This window comes from Triturus cristatus, chromosome 4_2 (assembly GCF_964204655.1).
Source record: "Triturus cristatus chromosome 4_2, aTriCri1.1, whole genome shotgun sequence".
NCBI lineage: Eukaryota > Metazoa > Chordata > Amphibia > Caudata > Salamandridae > Triturus > Triturus cristatus.
Genome location: NC_140586.1, coordinates 169,503,123 through 169,527,727, shown reverse-complemented (window position 1 = coordinate 169,527,727; position 24,605 = coordinate 169,503,123). Strand labels below are relative to the sequence as shown.

Below are 24,605 nucleotides of genomic sequence, written 5' to 3'. Positions count from 1 at the left end.
TGACTCTGACTGACCCTGGGCTCTGCCCAACCAGGCCCAGAGCTATGCTGAAAACACTTAGAATACAATGAAAACACCTTTTACCCCTTTAGGGCCCTAGTACATATTATGGCAGGGGGATTTAAACTACCTATCAGTCCCAAGTATATAATAGGGCATGGGAGTTTAGAGGACAGCAGAACTTTCTGCACTGCTGAAGCCTGAGGTATTTTTAAAAGTGGCTCTGTGTGGCAGGACTGCTTTTAAAAAGTAAATTGTGCCCAAACTCGACTTTTGTGTTTGGGGCACTAAAAATGGTTACCCTACAACGTTTGGGAATATTGGGTACCCCCATGGTCTCCCCTAGGTGTCCCAGGGGTGGAGGGGGGGTCAGGTATCTAAAAGGTGGACCCTTATAAAATAATGAGTTTTATATGCAATGGGTAAAGTGAAATTGCACATTTCACTCCCCACATTGTGATAAAATGCTGCCCAAAATCGACTTTGATGGTAGGAGCACAGTGGAGGGAGGATGTGCAATATTTTTACATATTCAGAACCCCTAAAGTCTCACCTAGGTGTTCCTGGGGTGGGGTTCCTGTAGATATATGTAGCATACTTATAAAATACGTTTTTAGAAGCCCTGGTGCTGGAAAAATGGCCCAAGTCACTTTCCCCATTGCAAATCCCATGCCATAGGTTAACATTGGAAAAGGTTATTAGTTAATAACTGGAGACAGAAAAGCCATAAAACTAGTATTAAAGGACTTGGTAGAATGGTAATGATAAATCCAACAATATGGTATTGTTGAATTTATTGTAAAATGTACAGACAAGAAGTTATAAGACTTTCTTTGTCTGTAAGCCAAAATTGAACCCTGTACTGCTCTGCCCTGATTAGTCAGAGATAAGTGGTGAGCCTGGCTGCTTTGAAGAGCTGATAAATGACCCCTGGGGTTAGGAAGCCTCCAGGGGAGGAGAGGTTGCTGGGCATAGGAATGCCAGAGCAGGGGGAGGAGTCATAAACCATGGACTTCAAGCGAAGGGGAGGACTCCTGTTCACCTTCAGCCAGATGCTAGGATTAAGGAAGGAATGAACAGATGCCATGGGGAGGGACTATGGAGAATAGCCATCCAAGGGGTGTGTCTGGCCAGGTCTTCTCTCCCTGCTGACAATTCTGACATATTGAATTTTGGAAGAATAGTGGTTTCTGGGTTAGCATTTTGCCACACTCTGCAGGAAGTGGTCAGACCTTTGGTTGGAACCCTGCAGCTCATTGGACTGCAGTGCCCTCTTGCGTGACCCCAGAGAACACTGAATAAGTATCTGGGAGGGGCTGTGCCTCTCAGATCTGCTGCTTGAAACTTAAGAGAATCAGAAGGGTCTGCGCTGAAGAGTTTGATGTGCATTTCCAAAGGCCTGAACTCTGAAGATGGGGCCTTTTTCACCGTTTGAAACTACAGCCCTGTGGATCAAACCTGCTTCAAAAGGGCTAAAGAGTGGACTCTCTGCAAGCTACAGGTTAACAGAGCTCACCTGGACATCACCACAAAGAATCCCCAGCCTGGAGTACTACCATGGGATTTGTAAAGGTTTTGTTCAAGTGGATTGCGGGAATTGAAGTCTCACACTTTCTAGTACCCTCTTGGAGATTCCAGATCCTTGGATTGTGTGTTAGCAAGGGTTCAGAATAGGAATCATTTTCTAAGACCTATTCTGAGCCCTATACTTTTTTAGTGGCATTATTGCCAGTGGCAGACTTACATTTGCCTCTACCAATAATCCACTTTCCAACACAGACAAAATGTGCAATTTGGTCTGCATCCTGCATGTTATTCCACATTCCACCACAAAAATGTAAATACCTAATATGGTTTGGTAATAACCACCTAGTAACGGTAATTCCAAGTACAGTATTAGTGCAGCATTGTTATTGGGCCACTTGCAATGGGTCCGAAAGTTCTTTCAACCTTTCACCTTGATTTCGAAGTATTTTTATGGCTTTACAAAGCACTGCGGCTCTAAGCTTTAAAGCGCCTTGGATGAGAGTTAAGCAGTTTTGATGTACATGACTCAGATGATGGAGTTTTTCATCGTTAAGAGAAATTTGCGAATTGTTGTCCACACAGGAAAGGCTGAAAGCAGTCACTCTAACCCATAATTCTGTCTGATTACTAAATCATATTGCTGGACTGAAGGCAGGTGACTCCAGTGGTGCAGAGACTTTTAACTCAGGCAATGGCAGCCATTTTTAGCCTAGGCAGGAGGCAGACATTTATTGGGCATTTTACAGTGGCTGTGTGGGCATCTCCATTTAGAATTGTAACTGGTTACAGACTGGAGCTAGATGATTCAGCAGCAGTTCAAGCACAGAGATCAGTGCTGCATTCTCCGTCGGTTTGAGTCAAAGATAATATTGTGTCTTCCTAGGAGTCACTGATATTGCCTCAGTACCCTAGTTAGTCTGTTATTCCCCAATGACAGTCTCTGATTTGAATAGTTTGGTATGTACTGACATGAAAGTAATGTGCTCAACAGAGATGAATGACGAATGCATGGATTACTTACCAGTACCGCCCACTACGCTGCGTATTTTATCCCTAGACACTTTCCTTCCACCCCTCTGTCCCAGAGCTTGAGGTTGTGGCATGGAAGAATTGGATATTTTTACAGACGTGGCTTTGAGTGGCCCAGGGTGTTATAGGTCTGTCGAAATGTAGGGGCCTGAGTAGGTGAGGCGACCCAGAGAAGATTAAACGTCTTATCGGAACAATTTAGTTGTAACCTTGTGACAGTTTGACATAGATCAAATGAAGGGTTATGACCTGAAGGCGATTACCCCCCTCTAAGAGAATTCACAAAAAGTAACAATAGCAGTACACACTGCCTGACTCATATTTTAGGGTGCATGTTCAGCAAATGTTAGTCTGAGGGGTGATGTAAATTGATACCTTCTTCATTCTCTCATCTGCCACATAGTCTATATCCAATAGTACCAATCTGAAGTAAAAGTGTGTTAGTTATGACTCAGTATATTGTAGGTTTATCTCTACAAAATGTGCCAGTCTGGACCCATGCAATGATAAGCATCAGTAACCTTCCCAATGGTAGTCAATAACTCAAATATCGTATACCACCACATAATTCTGTTGAACCTTAACATTTTTACTTCTGAAACAGAAAAAACACCTGGCTTCTGATGCGCCGTCCAGCTTAAAATACCACGAATAAGGTATCCCTCCCAAGCCAAATGTCTTCATTGTAAAACTCTTGGCTTCGACTGCATCCCTCCAGCTCAGTAAAATACAATTAAAAGTATTGGATTGTATGGTATTCATATTCATCTCTCTACAAAACGCCTCATTTCAGAATCACATTTAAGTTAAAGATCTGCAGTCGCCTGTAATTTAGACCTGCCAATGCATGCTCTCCTGTCTCAAACACCTGAATAAACCAACTTCTGTCAATGTGTTTTTCTCTCTAAATGCAAGAGAGAGGTATAGAGTTAGCCAGGTGCCCTGGGCTTCCCAGGACATCTTCAAATTGGATGTCCCACTGTTTGCCTGCCTGTATGGTACACCACAGTGTTTACGGGTACTGGGCTCACGTTTCAGGGCTCTGGTATCACTTGAATCTTCAAATGCTGGGGTTTAGAACATTGCTTTGTACAAATATTTTCGTGAAGGGTTTTTTTTCTAAATATTTAGATACTAATACATTTAATCTTCTCCATAATAGTACTGTTTAATTGACACAGGCATCTTTTCTTCTTTCTTTGGACAGTGATATGCCTCTGAGCCTCGACGATATTATTGAAGACTTAATTGATATGGTGACATTACCGGCAGCCCATTGCACCGCGCCTTCGAGTTTAGAATCTTCGGGAGAAAGACTACAACTTTGAAATGGGTGGATGGGGTCCTGGTGCTGTCTGTGAATTGAATTGAGTGGGTCAGGTCAGACAGTGTTTGAGCTAGACACTGGATAAAAAAGAGCCTACTAGCTATCTACCCAACCTTTACATGTGGGACTGTCCAGTCACCCCTGCTATGACTTTGCCAATTGTGGCGGCAAAACCATTCGACAGCTACAAATTCCTGCTTTTTGAGGTAGGTTCTAAGCTGACTTAGTTATTGAAGAACATTCGAATGTCATTGCGACTTAAAGCCAAAGAGGAAGGCTGCAGCCATACTCTGCGCACTCATCATCTCTTCTGAGAGGCAAGTTAAAGGCAAACCGTCCAAATTTCGGTCGTCTCCATATCTGGGTACCAGTTGTCGGATTACCGTCTCGCTATCTGGATCCAGCAAATAGGAAATATTTGTATGATACCTTCTCTCTGCGGATGCTCCAGGATAACCTTTTCCCAGATGCTTGTTACGAGCTCCTTCAGCAAGTTGTAACCTCCAGTCAACACAGCAAACGTTAGGCCGTATTACCTGGCTGTACATTGGACACTGCACAATTACTTTTCATGTATTTACTATACACATATGTTTGTATACATTCCCTTTAAGATGATTTTTTGCTGACACCTGAACATTCCAATACCCAGTACTATTCTGTAAATGTTTAATACCTTTTTCTTTATGGAATTCCTGATACAATGCATTTTCCACTGTTTACGCCCTCCATAACGGTGGGGTTTACCTATCCCTTGCCTTTCCACAGGATCATCAGTTTTCGTGAAACATGTATGCATAAGGGTGGCTAAGAACTTGTACCTCCTCCAGCACCTACGCTAATTGTATAAATGTATATAAAATGTACCCACTGATTATGCTCATTTGAGGTGTGTACACTGTAAACTTTGTAACATATGTTTTGCTGTTCAAATCTCTTCTAGATTCGCATGCTGTGTATTATTCCGCGATCTAGTCGCTGGGTCTGAAAACGCATCAACTTTAAATGTTTTTCTGTTTTATTTTTTAAAAATACTTGTATTTTATGCCTTGATTTCGTGGGATTTACTGTTTAGCCTTTTGGAAAATACAAACATCGGAATAACTAGTTTGGTAGCCTTCTTTGGTAGTGACACGGTTGCAAACGTCGCCTCAATTGGCTCCAGAGGTCTGCAGTGTTGCATGTTCCCAGAAACACATTTAGGATCTAGGGCAATGAAAAAGAGTGAACCTTTTTTGTTAAACCTAGTGCTGGGACAGCCCAACTCTCCAAACACCAGCGAGAATCCATAGGTGACTCGGATCTAGTACTGATTTCACCTCTTCGGATGAAGTTTTTATAAAAATGTAAAAAAAAAAAAAAAAGCTGTGCAGCTGCTCTTTGTATGCTTGTGGTTTGTATAAGTAGTTCCAATTAGTCTAACATGCGTGGCAACATTTGAGATTACCGAATGGGAGGTTTTGGAGAAACTAAGAGGGGAAATGTATCACCCCTATTTATTTCAAGAAGAGTAGAGGAACTTTTAAGAGGGAGACAGTTAAAATAACATCATTTTTACCTTACTAAGTTGGGAGTCTCTACCTAAATTAGGAGAGGTGACATGTAAGGGATAGAACAAAATATAAGTTCCAACATATCTGCTAGAAATGGGTACAAATAGTCGTAATGAAAATTAATATCCGAGTTCAGTCATGTAGTGGCCCATTTTGCAATGCCTCCCTAAAATCAGTTTGACTTGAATGAAACTGATGGGCTAAAAACAAATAATCATCCTTTGTCTTTGCAATGTTGTGAACATCCAGAAGCACTTGGGACTAAAAAGAACGAGTCAAATCTCCCTTGCTTCTTCAACAAGACATTTGTGAATGAAATGTGTACTTTTAATGACACACTTATCCAAGCACAATCTAGCTCACTTGATAAAGGCTTCCCTGGAGGACACTTGGGGTTCACTGACGTATGTTTCAGGAGCTATTCACAATTATTGGCACGCTCGAATTCATTTTGAGCCAAGAGGAAAAAGTGTCATTGTTAAATCTCTTTTGAAAGTGTACATTTATAGAAAAAACACGAATTGCCAACAAAATCATAGTAAACCACATTGTCATGGCAACATAAATAGCCCAAATTGCCTCCGTAATTAGGATGACGTTGCTACGCAATCAGTAAGACATGATCTGCCTCACAAAACATTCCCATCATTGTGCTACATTGATTGTAAGCGGCGCACAATATCAAATTTTAAAACAACAGGACCAACAAACTGAACATGTCTCCCAAAACTCAATTGCATTACGATCGTTTACTTAAAAATGCCCCTGAAGCAATAGGAAATCTGCACTATACGTAGCAGATGACTTTAGCAAGCAGTGCAATGATACTTCCAGTAACTTAGAAAAAAACGCATGTTCTTTTCATAGAAGCAGAATATAAAATATTAGAAAAACTTCAAAATGGCCTTGCGTTTCATGAAAATCAGATTGGCTATAACCATAACCGCAAACACCTGAAGTAGAGTAAAGAAAACCTTGAAGATTAGTATAACACTAGCATGCCTTCTTAAAATCGGTTAAAAGATGGGGTTGCCGGCAAAAGAATGCACTTTTGTCAAAAAAAAAATACTACCACATAAAACTATTTGTGCTTTTTAGGAAAAAGTAGGAATGCTTTAACAGATGGAATTGTGTTTTTTTTATCTAGATGGTATATTTTTGGCCTACAGAAACGATAGAGGGATGGCTCATAAATTCATGCACTCTTGATGTTTTTCTAATGCCTTTTGTGTATTTTCACATATTTGATGTACCTCCTAATGAACCCTGGTTAGAATCATAGTCACCATTTTGAGAGCTAGGAGAGTAACTTTTCGTGTTTTCTTCTTTCACCCTGCCTCCTCTCAGTGCATTTAAATTGGGAGCCGTCCCACTTTCTAGCACCAGGTTCCGTCTTTTCACCTTTCAAATGCAGGTAAGTAAGCTGTCATTGCCACTCCATTGTCCACCTACTCTTTGGTTTATTACAACACGGCATGGTTCTGAAACGGAATGAATGGAAATAAATCATATTCACAATAGCACAATGGAATTTTCGGATACAAATATATACATTAAGACACTATGATACACTAGATTCGCAAAAGTTTCGGAAAATCCTTTGTCCGGTATGTAGTCGGTCCTTGGGTGTAAGACAAAAAACAAAGATGGGAGATCAGCAATGTTGGAAAGAGATAATAGGCTACAGAAACAGTGAATATGCACTAATTAAAGCTGTACATTATTCTCACCTATTAGCGTCCAACTACATGCCATATGGGACCGACATTAGTCTCTGTTTTGAATTACATTCTTCTCAAGTGTTACAGACTAAATAACAGATTTTCAGTTACTAGCTTTAGAGCTGACATGGCTGGCCACAAAAAAATGAAAGTGCTCCAGGACTGGGGTAGTACACTTCTTCACATGTGCTTCAGCTCTGCTGCTGTATCAGAAAATACAAATATCTCCCAGGTTCATGAGTGAGAAGCTCATCACATTTCAGGGGCTGCATTATGTAGAGGGTGCACTGTCACTGTTTGAGCTGTGGTACCAGGGTTGGAATGCCCATAGGGCAATCAGGCAGTGCCTGCTGGGCTGGTCTGACAGGTCAGTGTATGGGCCAGATGTTTGGCTGTTAGTGGGCTGGTTTGTGGTGTGAAGGGCCATTTGTTACTGATACTTTATACTAACACAGATATTACCCACAGCAAGTTCAAAACCATAATGTAGTCTTCCATACATTGCAAAACATTTATACAGCTGTCTTTACAAGTTTAATCTGCCGCAATGTAACAACCATGGGCCACTTTTTAGCTATATAATTCACAGATGGGGGCCAATTTTATTTTGGTGCCGAGGCCTATTTTGTGTGCGTCACAGATTTATATAGGCGCTCTGGGTGCAAACAGGGACAGGAAACCCTACCACATATAATGTGCTCATCCCAGAGCAGATGCAAACTTGCACAACTGCCCTGGGGCAGCGAAATACTAAAAGACAGCTGCTCTTTGAAGCAGCTGCTCCATCTTTCATAGTACAGGCAGTACCGGGCCTGCTCTGGAAAGGGGGACAGCTATCCACCTGAGGGTGGGTACAGTGAATGACTGCACCCGCCTGAAGAGGGATTCTTTTGATGTCTATGCGACCCTCTTTAACCCTTTCAGATGGTGCCTGTTTGTGGCGGACAGTCAGTGCATCCGCTGACGTCTGCTTTGCCTCTGCACCCCTGTCCATAGTATGGCAGAGGCAAAGAGTTTCCCTCATTTGCCTGGGGTCTGACACCCTTTAAATTAGTTAATACCCCTATAGGATCGAACCACTGCTACATGTTCGCAAGTGCTATCTGTAATACAGAGGGGGAAGGTGCAAGTGTCTTTTGTCCCTTCTGTAATACTAGGGCGCACATGCCTGCTGTGTCCCTGGGACATTATAGGTAATACAGCCCATGGTCTTTCTTTGGATTTTGGGACTTGCCCTTTTTATCACATTACAGAAAGGACTGACAGTATATGGGAAAATCTTGGACTGAACAAGCTACTTACAAATGGATATGAGAAACGTTAGAGGTCTTTGATCTGTAAGTGTGTCTAATATATCTCAAAAGGATTTTGATTGTTTGAAAGATATCTTGATGTGATTGTAAACCAGTCTTGAATTTCTAGTCAACAGAACTTGTATTCTGGATTGTCAGGTTAGTGTTTTTCAAGAAATAAGTATGGGATTCAAAATCTCAACTTGCAAAGTACTGAAAATCTAAGACTGGCTGAAGGTATGTCATTTGACATGGAACTACTTGGCAGCTAATGGTTCCAGGGCTTTGAAGGACGATTTCTAATTTGCCAGGAGCCTTCACTCAGTCCCAGACATCTCTAATATAGACCTGCTTTTTGTGGTCTGGCTTGATACCACAGCTGTTGCCAGAAAATTAGGATAGAACCACCAGGAGAGGAGCTTTAGCTATGCCCACATGTTAAGAGCCAGAAATATATGTTTGGATTGGGCAGAAGTTGTATGCTTCCCAAACAAAGTGCTTGCCCTCAACACAGCTGTGATCATTTTGTTTACTTAACCAGCTGCTGGGACCTGGATCTTCTCTTTTGTGAGTCAGGTGGTCAATCAATATTTCATGTAAAAGAACTGGATTTTCTAACATGTGTTCTTGTCTACAGGAATAACTTGATATGCATTATGGGATGTAACACATGATTTAGCCATGAAAGAACCATGGAACAGTTTTAGAACCACATGTACTATTAGTCTTAAAAGGTACTTCAGTACAAGTAGGCTCAGGTGATGGGGGCACCTCACAAAACATTCAATTTTTGTGTATGTAGTGTGTATAAGGACCACTCTTTGGAAACAATGATTGGAAGGAGCAAGTTTCCCAGGAACCAGACCTGTGCAAGTAAAAGTTCCTTCATCCATGCCGCTTGTGCCTCGTCTGCTTTCAACCTATGTAATCCTAGAAATTCTATGATGCACAGAAACCTAAAATAGAAGATGGATATAAGGTGTAATGTAGGGAGTCGTGGCCAAGCCGCTGATGGAGTGAGATGCGTTTTCTCATGTCTCCGCTCCTCCACAGCTTTCTTAGCTTACTTCCCAGCACTGAGGCCTGTTGCTGCCCTGAGTGCCCCGCTACCTTCCGCCACCTGGGGACTGAACCGGATGCCGGCTCCTGCCTACCGGCACTTTCCTAGCTGCCCCTGGCCTGCCTGGCACGACCTGTCATCTTGGGGCCTCCTGCGGCGCCGTTTGTTAAGCTTGGACGGCCTCCTGCAACTTGCACACCATTCCCCGGGCCGCCCCTCGACTGAGCAGGCCGCCTAACTTGACTGTTTTGCACTGCGGCCCCAACCCGCTTGGAGTAGGAGGGCGGAACTTGCCTGGAGCATCAGTGGACCAGCTCGGAGCCTGCCGCAACCTGTGTCCTGGCTTATGAGGGGGGCCCTGGACCTGCCTGAGCCCATCAAACCTCTGAGCCACGCATCCGAGGTAAGTGGTGATCGGCTCTGGATTTGCACAGCCGGGGCCTGCTTTCCACTCTTCCCTCCGTCTTGCACCCTTGGCTCTGGCTGGTGAGAGGCCTTGCTCTTTTCTAGGAGCCACGCTGTCACGCATGCTACCCCAAGTGAGTATACACCCTTGCCTGCAACTCACCCTACAAAAATTACCTTCCTCTTGTGCCGCCGACCAGTTGCAGCCATTGGTCTTGCCTGCCCAGCGTCCTGGCAATGCCTTAACATCACCCAGGAGCAGTTTTATCGGCTTGTTGCACCTGGATAATTCTACTTCTGCCTCCACAGCTCTATCCTGGGGACTGATTTACGCTCTATGAGGCTCTTGCCTTTCCCTGCCGCGCACCAACTCATGCTGACATCTTGGAGAGTTGCTGTAAGGGGGTCACCTACGCCAGGGAGCGGCGGCTGCCCATGACTGTCTCTGCGCATTAGGGTGCACCTCCACCTGATCTGTTGGGACCTGTGATGCCTCATTTTGCTGAAGAATCCACGCAAGGCCAGGCTCGGCTGTGATACTGCACAGCATTCCCTCCCTGGTCCCTTGGGTGGTGTGTGTGACGCGATTGGATGCGACAAACTGTACCTCGCTCCCTTGGGCTTCTTTCATGGTCACCCGGAAACGTATTGACCCAGTTGAAGTACCTGCCCTATTGCCCCTCCTCCCCACTGTTGAACTCTGCTTGAATAGCGTGGGTGACCCGCCGCACTCCCTTTACCCTCGCTGGAACCCGGCCGAGACTGCTTCAGGCCTGTGCAGCTATTGGCATACCTCGGACATCAATACGCCACACTATTATGTTATACTTTCCTCTCGGACACTTGTTGACTGAGGGGCCACCTTTCTGCCATGCCACGAGGCAAATCCAACAAGGATACTCCAGTCAGTCAATCTAAAGACAATCCTGTCACTTCTCTGTGGCTTAAAACTGGCCCTCCGACCATGACCACCACTGACTCTCCCCGGCCTCCACATCTGGTGATCCTGCTGCCACCCCACTCACGCAGGCTTATATGAACAACTTCCTGCAAGAAATAAGATCTGAAAATGGCTCTCTCAAGTCAGTATTCAAAATCTGCCTACATGACCTTAAACGTGATGTCACAGAGCTAGATGGGAGCGTTGATGATCTGGAACACACAGTAGACGCCTGCTCAGAGGATCAGGAAAACGTATGGTGCAGAATGGCTGCCTTGGAGGAACAACATATTGGTGCACAGGCATCAAAATAGGCAATTGTGATTCTATAACTGCGATTTTTAAGGATTCGCAATTATTGAATCGCAGTTGCCTATGCATGTAGGAATCGCAAAAAAAAATGTGATTCCTACACATTCCTTAATTTGCGAATTAAGGAATGGCCCATAGGAATGAATGGGAATTGCATGCGCAATTTGCGACTATCCAATAGGGTGCAAGGGTGCCAAAAGGACATCCTGTTGCAACCCTGAAATGTCCTTTTTACCATATGTTGCGCACACACGTGCCCCAAGGGCATGTGTTTCTTCAAAGAAATCACAAATTACCATCAATTTGAGATTGACGGTAATTTGCGATTCCTATTTGCGAAATCGCAATTTTTTTATGTTAATGCATTACATTTAAGGAATCGCAATTTGCCATTCCTTAAATGTAATCGCAATTTAAGAAATCGCAATTTTTACGATACTTAAATTGCGATTTTTGCATTTGGGAAGATGTATCCCAAATGCAAAAATACCGGTCGCAAAGGGGCAGATTCTGGGAATCTGCCTGTTTGCGACCGGTTTTTAGGTTGATGCATCTGGCCCATTGACCTTCAACTAAAGCAGTAGGACTAGGAAAACAGGAGCAGGAGAAACAACCTTTACATTAGTGGATTCCCCAAAGGGGCAGAGGGCTCTGACATCATGACGTTCCCTGCGATCTTCTCCAGGCTATCCGGAGGGATGATGATGCCTACCCCCTGCCCTGAATAGGGCTTATTGTGTGGCCATGGCCCCGGGGCATCCGGACGCTGTCCCTGATATTCTCACATGTGAAAAGGAAGCTATCCTACAAGCCTCGTGCCGTAAAGCAGACCTGATCTTTAAAGGCCACTCTACACAAATATTCCAGGATCTTGCTCCAGTAACTCTACGACACCGCAGAGACTTCAAGCCTGTCACAGGCGAACTACACAACCTTAACATCAAATACCAACTGGGACCTCCCCCTGCCCTGACTTCACGTGGGAGGGACGGCGCCAGGTGGTCCGTTCTTTACATGATGCTAAAAAGCTTGTGCAGATTCCATCTGACTCTCATGAGACCAGCCCATCTCCCTCACACATCATCCCGTAAGGCCAACATCCAAATGGTCTATAGTGAAACTTACCAAGCCCAGAAAGCACAACGAGCAGGCCTCTCTTCAAGCTAAACAGGACATCATCCACAATCTCCACACACTGGACAGTGCATCCTCTCTCTGGCCCGCTCCACTTCGGCTTCTATGTGGCCTGGGAGTTGCTGTGTCCAGAGTCATGCCCTGGCCCTGCTACCTGGCAACTACGTTCTCTGGACATTGACACTGCTGTGCTATGAACTCTTCCCATACCGCAATACCATGCTGAAGGGGTTAACCCCCAGGGACTAGTGACTTTGCACTCTGGAGCTCTCCTCCCCTTACTACCTGACATCTAGGACCCCGCGCTGGGATTGACTCTGGCCTCCTTTGTTGCAGACCTTGGGTTCCCGGCAGAGTGGATCCATGCCCTGATGACTGCTAGCTGCGGAGGCTGGAGATCAGCGGACTTATCTGATGTCTCCGCGCCCCCCTCACTCGATTCGTCCCCTTGGAGAGTGGCTTCTCCAGAACGGCTCGTGCTCAGACACGTTGGCCATTCCATGACTTGAATGGAGCTCTTTGGCCCGGTGGCCTCTCGTTGTTTATAATGTTCTATCTTCTCACTTCATTGTCCTTTTCCATTTTCCGTCTGGCCGGGATCGGTGCTATGTGTACTTTGGGGCCTCTCCCCTGCCTACCTTGTCTCATCCCTCTCGGGCTTTGGGGTTGCTTTTTAGTCCCACCTTTCGTCTCCCCTCCTCTCAGATTGGGTTGCTGTCCAAATTTGGCGTTATCTCCTTATACAAGACCCTGATGTTATTTTCCTTCAGGAGACCCACCTTTTGTAGTCCAACACACACCGAATGTCTCATTTAAAGTATCCAGGCCAATATTGGGCATCCCCTACCACTAAAATGGCTGAGGTTGCAATTCTGTGCAAAAGGGGCTTCTGCTCTAAAGTGCTGTGGTGGTCTGGGATGGTGAGGGTCGCTTTCTAAAATTAACAGTTCAGTGAGGCACTCAATCTCTCACCCTCCCAAATATCTATGCACCTAATCAATCACAAGATGCGTACCTTAGGACCATACTGCATGAACAGGTAAAACAGGAAGGGGACGATTTGGTAGTGGGGGGGGATTTCAACTTGGTGTGGGATCCTGAATTGTCCTCTTTCCAGGGCACAAGGGCAATGTCAGCTGTTTAAAGAGGGACTTTACAGACATGGGCCTCACGGATGCCTGGCCCTAGAGGTTTCCTGACACATAACTATTCCTTCTACTCACATGTTCACCACACCTATTCTCACATGCATTAATTTATCCTCTCACATTCACTGCTGCGGGACCTAGAGTCTGTCTGCATCTCCGACATCTCCATCTCTGACCACCCCCACATGGAAATGTTATTACGGTGTTAGGGGACCTCACCGCGATCCTGCCCTCGTTGGAGACTCCCCCGTCTTCTGTTGCGAGACCCCGTTGATGTGGCCGAGATTCGGAGAGAGATCTCGGCTTTTTTTGAGTCAAACGCTCTTCGCGAAACCTCACCCTTTACTCTCTGGGACGCTTTTAAGGCGACAATTTGGGGTGTCATTAAGTCTATCACTATTGCCCGTACACAAGAAGCTAGACTGGTGGAGTCTGGCCTCACTAGGGACATTAAAACTTTTGAGTGTCTGGACCATTCGGCCTCTTCTAGGCGCCACAAATTTAATTGACTGTGCTTCGGGGCCAGCTGCGGGCACACCGAACGATTAAAGGAGAAAGACCCTTGCTCACTTTAAAGCAGGGGTACTATGAGTGGAGTGATGAGGTGGGCTCCATTCTTCCTTACCGGCTCCGCCAACAGACGCCACATATCCAAAATAACACTCGCGGATGGTACATGGGCAGTCTCTGAGCAGGATAAGCAACGGGCATCTCACTCTTTTTACTCTGCCCTTTATGAGGGAGAAAGCTCTTCCCGGGATGACATTAATTCCTTCCTGGACTCTTGTTCGTGGACACCCCTTGACTCCCAACATACACAGCTCTTAGAGGCCCCTATCACCATGGTCGAACTACAGCGTGCCCTCTGGGATCTACTAGTGGATAAAACACCAGGACCGGATGGCCTCCTGGTTTCTTTATATCATGTGTTTCTACCTCAATTCCAAGAGAGCATCTGTTATGGCTTTTTAACTCGTTTTCTGAAGTCACTGGCCTTACCCCAAGGGCTTGACTGGCCATAGTGGGCACCTGGTGTTTCCCTGGTGGGCTGGAGGGGTGGGCCGATTTTGTGGCCGTAAGGGCCAGTTTTGTCACTGGGAGCCGGCTTTGCTGAAATCCCTAAGCCTGGCAAGGATCTCTTCTTATGCCCTCTTTAAACCATCTACCAAGCAAATTGTAAACCTGTCTTGCCCCTGAAAGATCTGCTTACTTAGACCCACAGCCTGAGATCAACCATTGTAATTCTCTACTTAAGCAGCTCCAGCCACAGCCACTCAATCCATTTACTGTTCAATTTAATTTCTCTCTCCTGCCCTTTTAATAAAACCTGGTTAGATTTCCACAGATCGACCCTCTACTGCTCCACATAGGATTTCAATGTCTCCACTTGACAGACCGCAACCACCTGGGCATCCAAATTCCTCACTCTACTACACCACACCTGCTTGTCATCCATCGTCACTCTCAACTGGCCTCCGCAATTTCACACACTTAATCCACCCTAACTGTGGTCCACTCTAAACTCCTTGAGTATCATGGATAATCCTCGCAGTTTATTCACCTTATGTAAATGTAAATTGATACTTGTATAGCGCACTACTCACCCGCAAGGGTCTCAAGGCGCTTGTACGAATACCGCTGTGGAACCCATCCTGGCTTTCCCTGTGAGGTGTCCACTCCTGGGCACCCCCAAGGTGGAGGCCAGGCATCCTTAGCGTTGTGGGGGCCGTTGTGGAGATTAAGCAAGCTATTGCCCAGAGTTGCAGAGTGGGACTCCATGATTGGAATGGCACCGAGGCGGGAATTATCAGGTCCGTGGAATATTTTTTTGAGCCCAAGACCCGCCGAGGCGGGGAATTGAACCCTGGTCCCGGGCTAGACCTCTGCATCTGGGTCTGCCGCTCTAATCATTGAGCCACACCTTATACCTCGCTGAACACCATTACTTCTCTGTGATTTAGTCCTCTTGACTACAAGTCCCTTCTAACGTTTCAGCCCCGTTCTGGATTTTTGTTTTACATTACACAACATACCATGGTGTTAACAGGGGCGTGACACAGACTCCTGCAGTGCACGGGTCCCTCAGCTGCTCACCAATCCTCCTTCTGCCTAAAGCTTATAAATATCTGCAGGATACAGGGAGCTCTAGCCATATTTTGCAGTGAGCCCCATCATTTTGTGTTACGCCAGAAGTGACTTTTCACAGACAATACCCAAAAATATTTTTCTTATTACCATGTTCGCTCACCAACAAAAACTTTTAAAAATACATAGTTCCCCCTTTGCAAAACCACCTGTAACCCTTCTTACTCCCATGTTCTTCCCCACTTGGCATTTCATTGCCTTCGGCTAGGAACCTTAACATCCACATCGACAGCTGCTGGGCTACTTTCTCATCTCCACCGCAACATTCTTTTATTTCGACCACCTTAGCATCCACGGAATCTGATCACACGTTCCCTCAGTGCCCAAGGGCAGAACAAATTGTAGTGCTGTAATAACCCATGTGGTGGCTGCCCAAAGTATTCCTTTGCCCCTTCTTGACACAGCAACATCAAATGCTCACCCATCAGCATACCATGAACCATTGTCTCCTCATGCACCCTCCACCAGGGCCGGACTGGCCGTAACGGCCACTGCGTGTGTTTCCCCGGTGGGCCGCCGGGGTGGTGGCCGGTTTTAAACACCTGGGGGTGGTTTTGTTACCAGGGGCCAGTTTCGCAGCATAGCTGCAACATCGGTCCTGGCAACGAAAGCGGCACAAAGCTTTCTGTGCCCATGACTCCAGGAACCACGTGATTCACACTCCCACAATTTGCAACATAAACGTATTCAGCACTTCACAGTCATTGCCAATTTCACACTGTGCTACATTTTTGTTCCACACTTTCACTGTCTTAGCCACCTGCAATAGAACACCCTCCCTCTGGTCCAAGAGCAATGACCTCCTATATGTTCAAGAATGCACTGAAGGCAGTGATGTTGGAACAATTTTCAGAAAGAGTGCTGCATTCAATGTTATTATGTAAGTGGTCAAAGGGGTTGTGAAAAATCCAAGTGTAGCAAATTAGCCATGGCCATTCGGCAAAAGAATGGTGGGTGAACAGTCGGTATCCAGTGGAGAATTTTGGAGCACATTGTCCTAAATAAATGAATAAAGTATGTTGTGCTAAGATACTGCCTTTTACATAGAGCACATTTTCCATTGAAAATTGCCCTTTTGGAATGTCCATTAAATTTGCATCAGCCATGCAGCTTCATTGCTACACCTATGTAGCCTCACGAACAATAGCATGCTAACATCTAATTCTTATGTAGATTTATCATTTGTTCATTATTCAAGTAAAGTGTCCTGGTTTGTTTTCATGTATTGAAATCTTTGTTTCCATCACACCTCATAATTAAAAAAAAACTCTATGCCTCATTTGACGGGTTTCTTTCTACTGATATATTTTACATTTTGTTTTGTTTTATAAAATATTTGACATCCTGAAGCCTTTCCTTTCATACTTCTTGTCTCCAGCAAAATTGTTACTTGGTGCATTACAAAATTCCATCGCTTTACAATCAAAGAAAGGAAAAGTAACACCAATCTTCATGTAAAACAAGCAACAGTTTGCCAGAAAACATTGAATGACACTTAGGGGCATATTTACCGAAAAATGCCAGAGCGCAGTGCTACGCCAAATTTGGCAACGCCACAATACTTCATTTTTAACGTGCAGGGATGCGCCATATTTATAAAAATACTGCGCACCCCAGCGTTTCCTCTAGTGCGGGCACTAAAAATACTGTCTAACGCCAGCACAGGCACCCTTGTGCCATGTTACAAGGGTGCCTGCGCTGCAGGGGCAATCGTATATGTGCAGGAAGGGACCCCAGGAGAGTCCCTGGACTTTCCAAACGAGCATCCAAGGGTTCTAGCCTACTGGGGAACTTCCGGGTAGAATAAATTGGCTGTCAGACCCTTCTTCTGCAGTCGGCATCAGCACACACAAGTATTTTCAGCAGCATGATGTAGCACAAAATAGAGAAGTGGTTAGCCTGCAATCTTTTTTCTTTTCAAATCTATTTATTGAGAAACAAAATGCAATCTTATAACACAGTATAGTTACATTAGCAAGTTTCCATGTAATACTCAGTTGACTGCATAGATAGTTTCACACAATTTTGCCATTAACCTGATCGCTGTGTGTCATAGTTCTGTAATCTTAACAATTATGAGCATAGTTGTGTCTTGCTAAAAACTATTTAGCTGCAACGAAGTAACAAAAAACAAAGGTAGAGGTAGAAAAGAAGAAAAAGGGATCGGCAAAGGAGAGGGAGGTAGGGGGTCCGCCTGCAATCTTTTTTAACAGGTCTGACTCATTCCTGGTCCATTGGTCTCAATGGTACTCTGACAATACACTTCTTGGCAGGGGTGTTTCAGGAAATCCAGCCCGAACTGCCAAGCCATGTCTTCTCTGGACATAAGTTGGCAGGGTATGCTCAGACGTGAGTCCCTTGCTCACTTTGCCACTGGATTCAAGCAAGCCTGGCTGAAGACGGCTGAAATGCCAGAAACCGGTCCTAGGAAGCTTGTTTCCGGTCCAGGGAAGGCATGGCTTGGCAGTTCGGGCTGGACTGTTCCCATGAGGCACAGGGTCAGACTGATTTGCATATGGCCATGTCTGAACTGGGGTGGCAGAGTGGGCTAAAGAACGGTGATGGATCAAACCCAGATCGGTTGACTGGTTGTGAGTGTTTGATTGTTTCTGATGCTCCGTCCATCACCACCCCCTTTTGTACCGTTTTGTTCGCCATAAGTTGGAAGGGTATGCTCAGACGTGAGTCCCTTGCTCACTTTGCCACTGGATTCAAGCAAGCCTGGCTGAAGACGGCTGAAATGCCAGAAACCGGTCCTAGGAAGCTTGTTTCCGGTCCAGGGAAGGCATGGCTTGGCAGTTCGGGCTGGACTATTCCCATGAGGCACAGGGTCAGACTGATTTGCATATGGCCATGTCTGAACTGGGGTGGCAGAGTGGGCTAAAGAACGGTGATGGATCGAAACCCAGATCGGTTGACTGGGTGTGAGTGTTTGATTGTTTCTGATGCTCCATCCATCACCACCCCTTTTTGTACCGTTTTGTTCGCCATAAGTTGGCAGGGTATGCTCAGACGTAAGTCCCTTGCTCACTTTGCCACTGGATTCAAGCAAGCCTGGCTGAAGACGGCTGAAATGCTAGAAACCGGTCCTAGGAAGCTTGTTTCCGGTCCAGGGAAGGCATGGCTTGGCAGTTCGGGCTCGACTGTTCCCATGACGCACAGGGTCAGACTGATTTGCATATGGCCATGTCTGAACTGGGGTGGCAGAGTGGGCTAAAGAACGATGATGGATCAAACCCACATCGGTTGACTGGGTGTGAATGTTTGATTGTTTCTGATGCTCCGTCCATCACCACCCCCTTTTGTACCGTTTTGTTCGCCATAAGTTGGCAGGGTATGCTCAGACGTGAGTCCCTTGCTCACTTTGCCACTGGATTCAAGCAAGCCTGGCTGAAGACGGCTGAAATGCCAGAAACCGGTCCTAGGAAGCTTGTTTCCGGTCCAGGGAAGGCATGGCTTGGCAGTTCGGGCTGGACTGTTCCCATGAGGCACAGGGTCAGACTGATTTGCATATGGCCATGTCTGAACTGGGGTCGCAGAGTGGGCTAAAGAACGGTGATGGATCAAACCCAGATCGGTTGACTGGGTGTGAGTGTTTGATTGTTTCTGATGCTCCGTCCATCACCACCCCCTTTTGTACCGTATAGGTAGGCTTTCCTGTTTTGAGTTTCTATTTTTGGTAAATTCTGGTGGTGTTTTTTCAGTGTTTTCCAGTGATTTCAATACCTCAAAAAAACAGTGCTTTTCAGTGGTTACTCATTTTCGCGCCATAAAAAACAACTGAGACAGTGTTTTACCGGTGTTTATGGAACGCTTTGCTGTTATTATTGCTTGATTTCTTCGTCAGGCCCCAGCCATGGTAAGGACCACACTGTATGACATTTAAAGTGGATAAGAGGGCGATCATGATGTGTGCTGAAGAGATGAATGCCAGAATGTCACCATCTGACCAGACCAAGCAGTGAATATAAGTACAAACTACAGAGAATCGTTTGTGGCAGCCAGCAACGTCTCACAGTTCGGATCATTTTTCATAATTTACCCTACAATATCACTGGGAGCTTCGGACGACATGATTTACAAGTGTTCATATGTGCCACCATAGCATAATACAAAGTTACACATTGGATGAGCAGAACAGAAAGTGTATTTAGAAAGTGTATTTTCACCGCGAAGAGCAAGAGCACCACAGTGCTGAATAACTGAAGGTTCCAGTTCATCTTATAAACACAAGATTTTTTTGAGATGCCTTCGGTTCTTCACAAAACCTCTAACCAAACAAATTTGATGAAGACAAAGCATGATAGACAATAGGGATTCCGGGACTCCCATCAACCTGAGGGATTTCCACAACAAATGTCTGGGAACTAGACTGAATGATCTCCTCAGTTTAACAAACGCTAGATATATTTTAATGTATTTCCAGAAAATCAGAGAAAGCCTGAAGACCTGGTCAACTGTGCTAGTGTTACGCCTGAAAACAGCCGGTCATCCATTGTTCCAGTTGATTAAGAAACTGCCTACGGAAAATCTTCTGCAGATTGTCCAATAAACGGATGGGCCTGTAATTACTTAGGATGCCCCTATCCCCCTTTTAAAAGAAAAAAATATGTTAGCACTAATCATTTTATCATGGAAACAAACGTAAATAAACAACATGGTTTCCCCCTTTTAATTGCAATTTAACAAGTGAGACCTCAACCCATGAAACTCTTCCACAGCTCATGAGAATAACGACAACACTGTGTGCTTGTGTGTTTGTATCGCTAACCAAGCCGAGTGCTTCAAAAAGGTTAAACGCCTTAAGCGTGCCCCTATCGGTGAAAAACACCGTCCCAAAAATTCAACTGTTGTAGTAAAAAATTACAAAGTTCACCAACCGTGCTATTATGCGTTATTCACGATATTTCAGTGTGCTATCATGCTTGTGAGTTTCAGTGTGGGCGCATGTTCTAAAATCGTGCTTATGGATGAGCAGGCCAAAATATCTACAATAGTCCAATGTGCAGGCATGTTAGTACATTACAATCAGGCCCGGCTCCAGGAATTTTTATTTGGGTGGGCCAAGGGTGCATTTGGGTGGGCCACTGCGGGCTCGATTTGTCGCATATATGTCTGGCCAGGCCTGCTTCAGGGCCCTCCTTTATCTCTTCTTAGTCTTACAAGGTCCAGTAAAACGCACTCTTTTCCAAATCTCTTTCTAAATATTATCACTCTCAAAAAGTATTTTTTCCATGTAATGTTCCTTTGATGGGAAGAGGAGGTTTCTGAGGTGGTAGTATCAGGCAAGTGACACTTCTCGGGTGCCCTCTGCAACGCACTCCCTTACAGGCTCCCTCTGTGCGAGCCTTCAGGGAGAATCCCTCTTCATTACTACCTCCACCTGACCCCAGACTCTGCAACAAACTCACTCCCTTACAGGTTTGATTATCCACTACTCCTCTCCAGTGCACCTTATCTCACAGCTGACCTTGGGCCCCAGCCCCATATCAGGCACCATCAGGCTCCACTTTCATTTTTCCCGGTAAAAACATTAGTAAAATCACTTTCAAACTTAAAACATTGAATATAGCGGTAAATATAATTAGCACACACTTTAAAGTATGTTCCACAGTAGCCCTTATGACCAGACTGCTAATTAAATAAACAGAAAGGCCATGACAGGGCCGGCTTCAGCGCTGATGCGAAAGTCTTTTTGGGCGCCGCACCAATAACCTCTTTCTCCGTAAATACCTTTACTACCACCTTCCAACAGTGCCCCTCATCGGCCCCTCTATTGACCTCCTCCTCGGATTCCCTCACTGCCACCTTCCACCAGTGCCCCTCATTTCTCTGTAGCCCCTCCCCCTCATGACCTTCTCCTCAGAATCCCTCACTACCACCCTCCAGCAGTGCCCCTCATCTCTCCGTAGCTTCCCCTTCCCCCTTCCACCCCATGACCTCTTCCTCAGATTCCCTCACTGCCACCCTTCAACAGTGCCCCTCATCGCTCCATAGCCACTCCCACTACCTCCTCCTCGGATTCCCTCCCTGCCACCCTGCAACAGTGCCCCTCATCTTTACGTAGCCCCTCTCTCATATGCATTTCATTTGTTGTGTAGCGCTACTCATATCAGTGTAGTGTGTGTCAGTACTTTACACTACGCACACATTATACAGAGACAACGAATCATACAAGTTTGTAAATCAGTCTACAGGGAATGTCACATAAGCCAATGAGGATTACAAGGTGTATGAATCACATGTCATCCATACTGGTGGGCAGTATATTTTAAGAGGGTTTGGTCTGGAGAAGCACAAACTCCGGATTTAAAGAGTACTCCAGTGGTTAGGGGTTGCCTTTACTGATAAAAATGTATATCTGCCCAAAGATACTCATTTTAGCAACATTAGAATGATGAAAGACTGAGGAAGTTCTAACTATATCACAAAATAAAAAAAGCGAAGTTCTAACTATACCATTCAGGTTTGCATGCAGCTCTTTGATGACAGTTCAATGGTCACTGTCCTATGTTAGGATTGTAACTTCTGAACTGCAAGTAACACAAGGATCTCTGTCACCATGACAGTAACCCACTGAGCTTCCACATAAACTACAGTTCATCTTCATTTAAAAACTACTAACAGACAAATGATTGCTCTCCAGCAGGATCATTAATCCCCAGCGTTATCTGGGCATCTTTTATTGTCTTATTGTTGTCCTGCATCGGCCACGATAATGATAAAAACTGTTCAAATGAAGCACACGCGAAGTACATGTCCTGCTGGGCCTGTGCAGATTTTAAAAAGAAAAACAACTAGTAACACATTCTCTTACCTACTACTACATTGGTCAAACTTAGTGTCGCAGCCTGATGTGATAAGCAGCTGCAGGGGTCAGGAAGGGTGAGTAGGAATAAACAAACTTCTTTTCTCCATGCACTGCATAGAAAAAGAAATATCCAAGCAGCAGAACAGTAGGCAAAGGTTACCGCGGCCAAAGAAAGGATTTATCGCCTTTCGCCATGTGGAGATGAAGGGGTGAAAAAATAAACAAAGCCTCGTTTACATGTAAATGGTCTTTTAAAGACCTGTGAAGTACTCAGGTGCGGCTTCGATAATCTCAAAAACTGTGTGTGTGGGCACCCGGGAGGCTGTCTCGGCTCGGCTCGGCTGACACACACCAGGTGTGCTCTGCGCGCCTGCCTTCAAGCCCTCACTGCGAGGGCCAAGGCTCCTGTTTGGGTGGCTAGAACCGGGCCTGATTACAATGCGGGCACAGGTTGTAAAGGCATATCCACACGTGCACGAATGCAAGCATTGCAACCAGTTACAGTAAGTTAAGCACCGATAGGCCAGCGCGCACACATAGGCACGATTTTATAACCTGCGCTCGTATTGAAACTCATAAGCATGATTGCACATCGAAATATCATGCATATAGTATGATAACACGGTTGGCGCACATTGTGTTTTTCATGGCAAAAGTTGAATTTTGGTGCCGGTATTTTTCACTTTTATTTTTTACTTTTTTACCGAGAGGGACACGCTTAAGACATTGATACACAAGGTTGTTTATTTGATCTTTTCTGAAGCACTCAGTTTGGTTAGCGATTCGAATACACAAGCGCACAGTGATTGTCATTGTTCTCATGAGTTGTGGCAGTGTATCACGGGTTGACGTCCCCCTCGTTAAATGACACTATTTCTTTTAATGTGGAAACCAAGTCTTTTATTTCCGTATGTTCCCATTATGATGATTAGTGCTATAAAAACATTTTTCCTATGTTGTAGTTACCCCTGATTGTACTGCTTTGGCTCCCTCAAGTGGCCAAAAGGTGCAAATGGCCAAGTGGTGAATCCAATTTGAAAAATTCAGCGATACTCGGTTTAAACCGGGTCAGCTGATTTGCAATCGGTAGGGTAATCTCGGGGAGAGTCGGTTAAAACCGAAATCCGGACAGCCTACGTATAGGTCAGAGTACAGCGCTCCCAGCACACCCTGCTAGAACCTCCCACGCAATCCTGGGTTGTTTCCCTGCCCACACAAGCACCACCAAGCGCAATCTGAGTTGTCACCTAAAGCACAGTGGTAGCAGAAGCGGGAGGTTAAGGAACAAGTAGAGGAATTGGGTAAGTCAATCATCAGACCTAGAAAGTGGGGGCTTCATCCAGGCGTCCACTGGCCCCTCGAGCCAAGTCATCAGATGGCCAAAGTTCATCAGGATCTCGGCTCAGCCATACCCCCAGAATATTTCACTGGCTCATCCGCCCACTGCAGTGGGAACTCCGAAGCAAATTCTTTGGTGTTCGCCGTGAGCAGGAAGATCAATTTATGTTAATTCCACAGATCCCACTAAATCTAGTGAATTCCCTTATCAAAAGGTCAGAATTGTAAGGATTATATATATATATATATATATAGGGTGGCGTCGTCTGAATACATAAACACCAGGACAATATGATGTGTCAAAGCCAGGCAACTGTGGGAATGATCTGCTGGAGTTGGGCTGCAAGCGGCTCCATAGCAATGGTGAACAGGATAGGTGACGGGGCAACCCTGTCGGGTACGGCACGATACAAGGAATGTGGGTGTAATCATCCGATTAACCAGGAGGCTGGCCATTGGCTGTGCATACAGAAGGCCTATTAGTCTGATGAACTTGGGGCCGATACCAAGCCAGGACAAGAGCGAAAAGGTACGGCCATTGGAGTGAATCAAATGCCTTGGTGGCGTCCCAAAAAATCGCAGCCATGATAAGTTTGGCCTCAATAGTATGTAACAACGCAAAGAAGGTGCAAAGATTGTGGTAAGTCGATCGTCCGGGCACGGAGACTGACTGATCCAGCCTTGCTATAAGAGCAGGAACGAGAGCAGTCTAGAGGTGATCAATTTAGCAAGGATTTTATTATTAGGGCTACCGGTTTTCTGGTATTTATTTTTTCAACATTTCCATCTGTATTCAACCATATTTACTTTTTGGCCATCTTATTGGTATTTTTCCATATTTATTTTGTGTTTTAATAATAAAT

General features: G+C 45.2%; 1 protein-coding gene across 11 annotated transcripts in view; it reads left to right on the top strand.

Moving 5' to 3' along the window:
* STAT6 (signal transducer and activator of transcription 6) overlaps nucleotides 1–4,990 on the top strand; it is a 760,203-nt gene extending 755,213 nt beyond the window's left edge. For all 11 annotated transcript variants that reach the window (XM_085600982.1, XM_085600983.1, XM_085600976.1 and 8 more), the window contains one exon: nucleotides 3,764–4,990. In XM_085600982.1, the coding sequence (XP_085457108.1) occupies nucleotides 3,764–3,884 (121 nt within the window). In that variant the 3' untranslated portion in view covers nucleotides 3,885–4,990. The remainder of the gene's footprint in view (nucleotides 1–3,763) is intronic.
* Nucleotides 4,991–24,605: the final 19,615 nt, after the last annotated feature.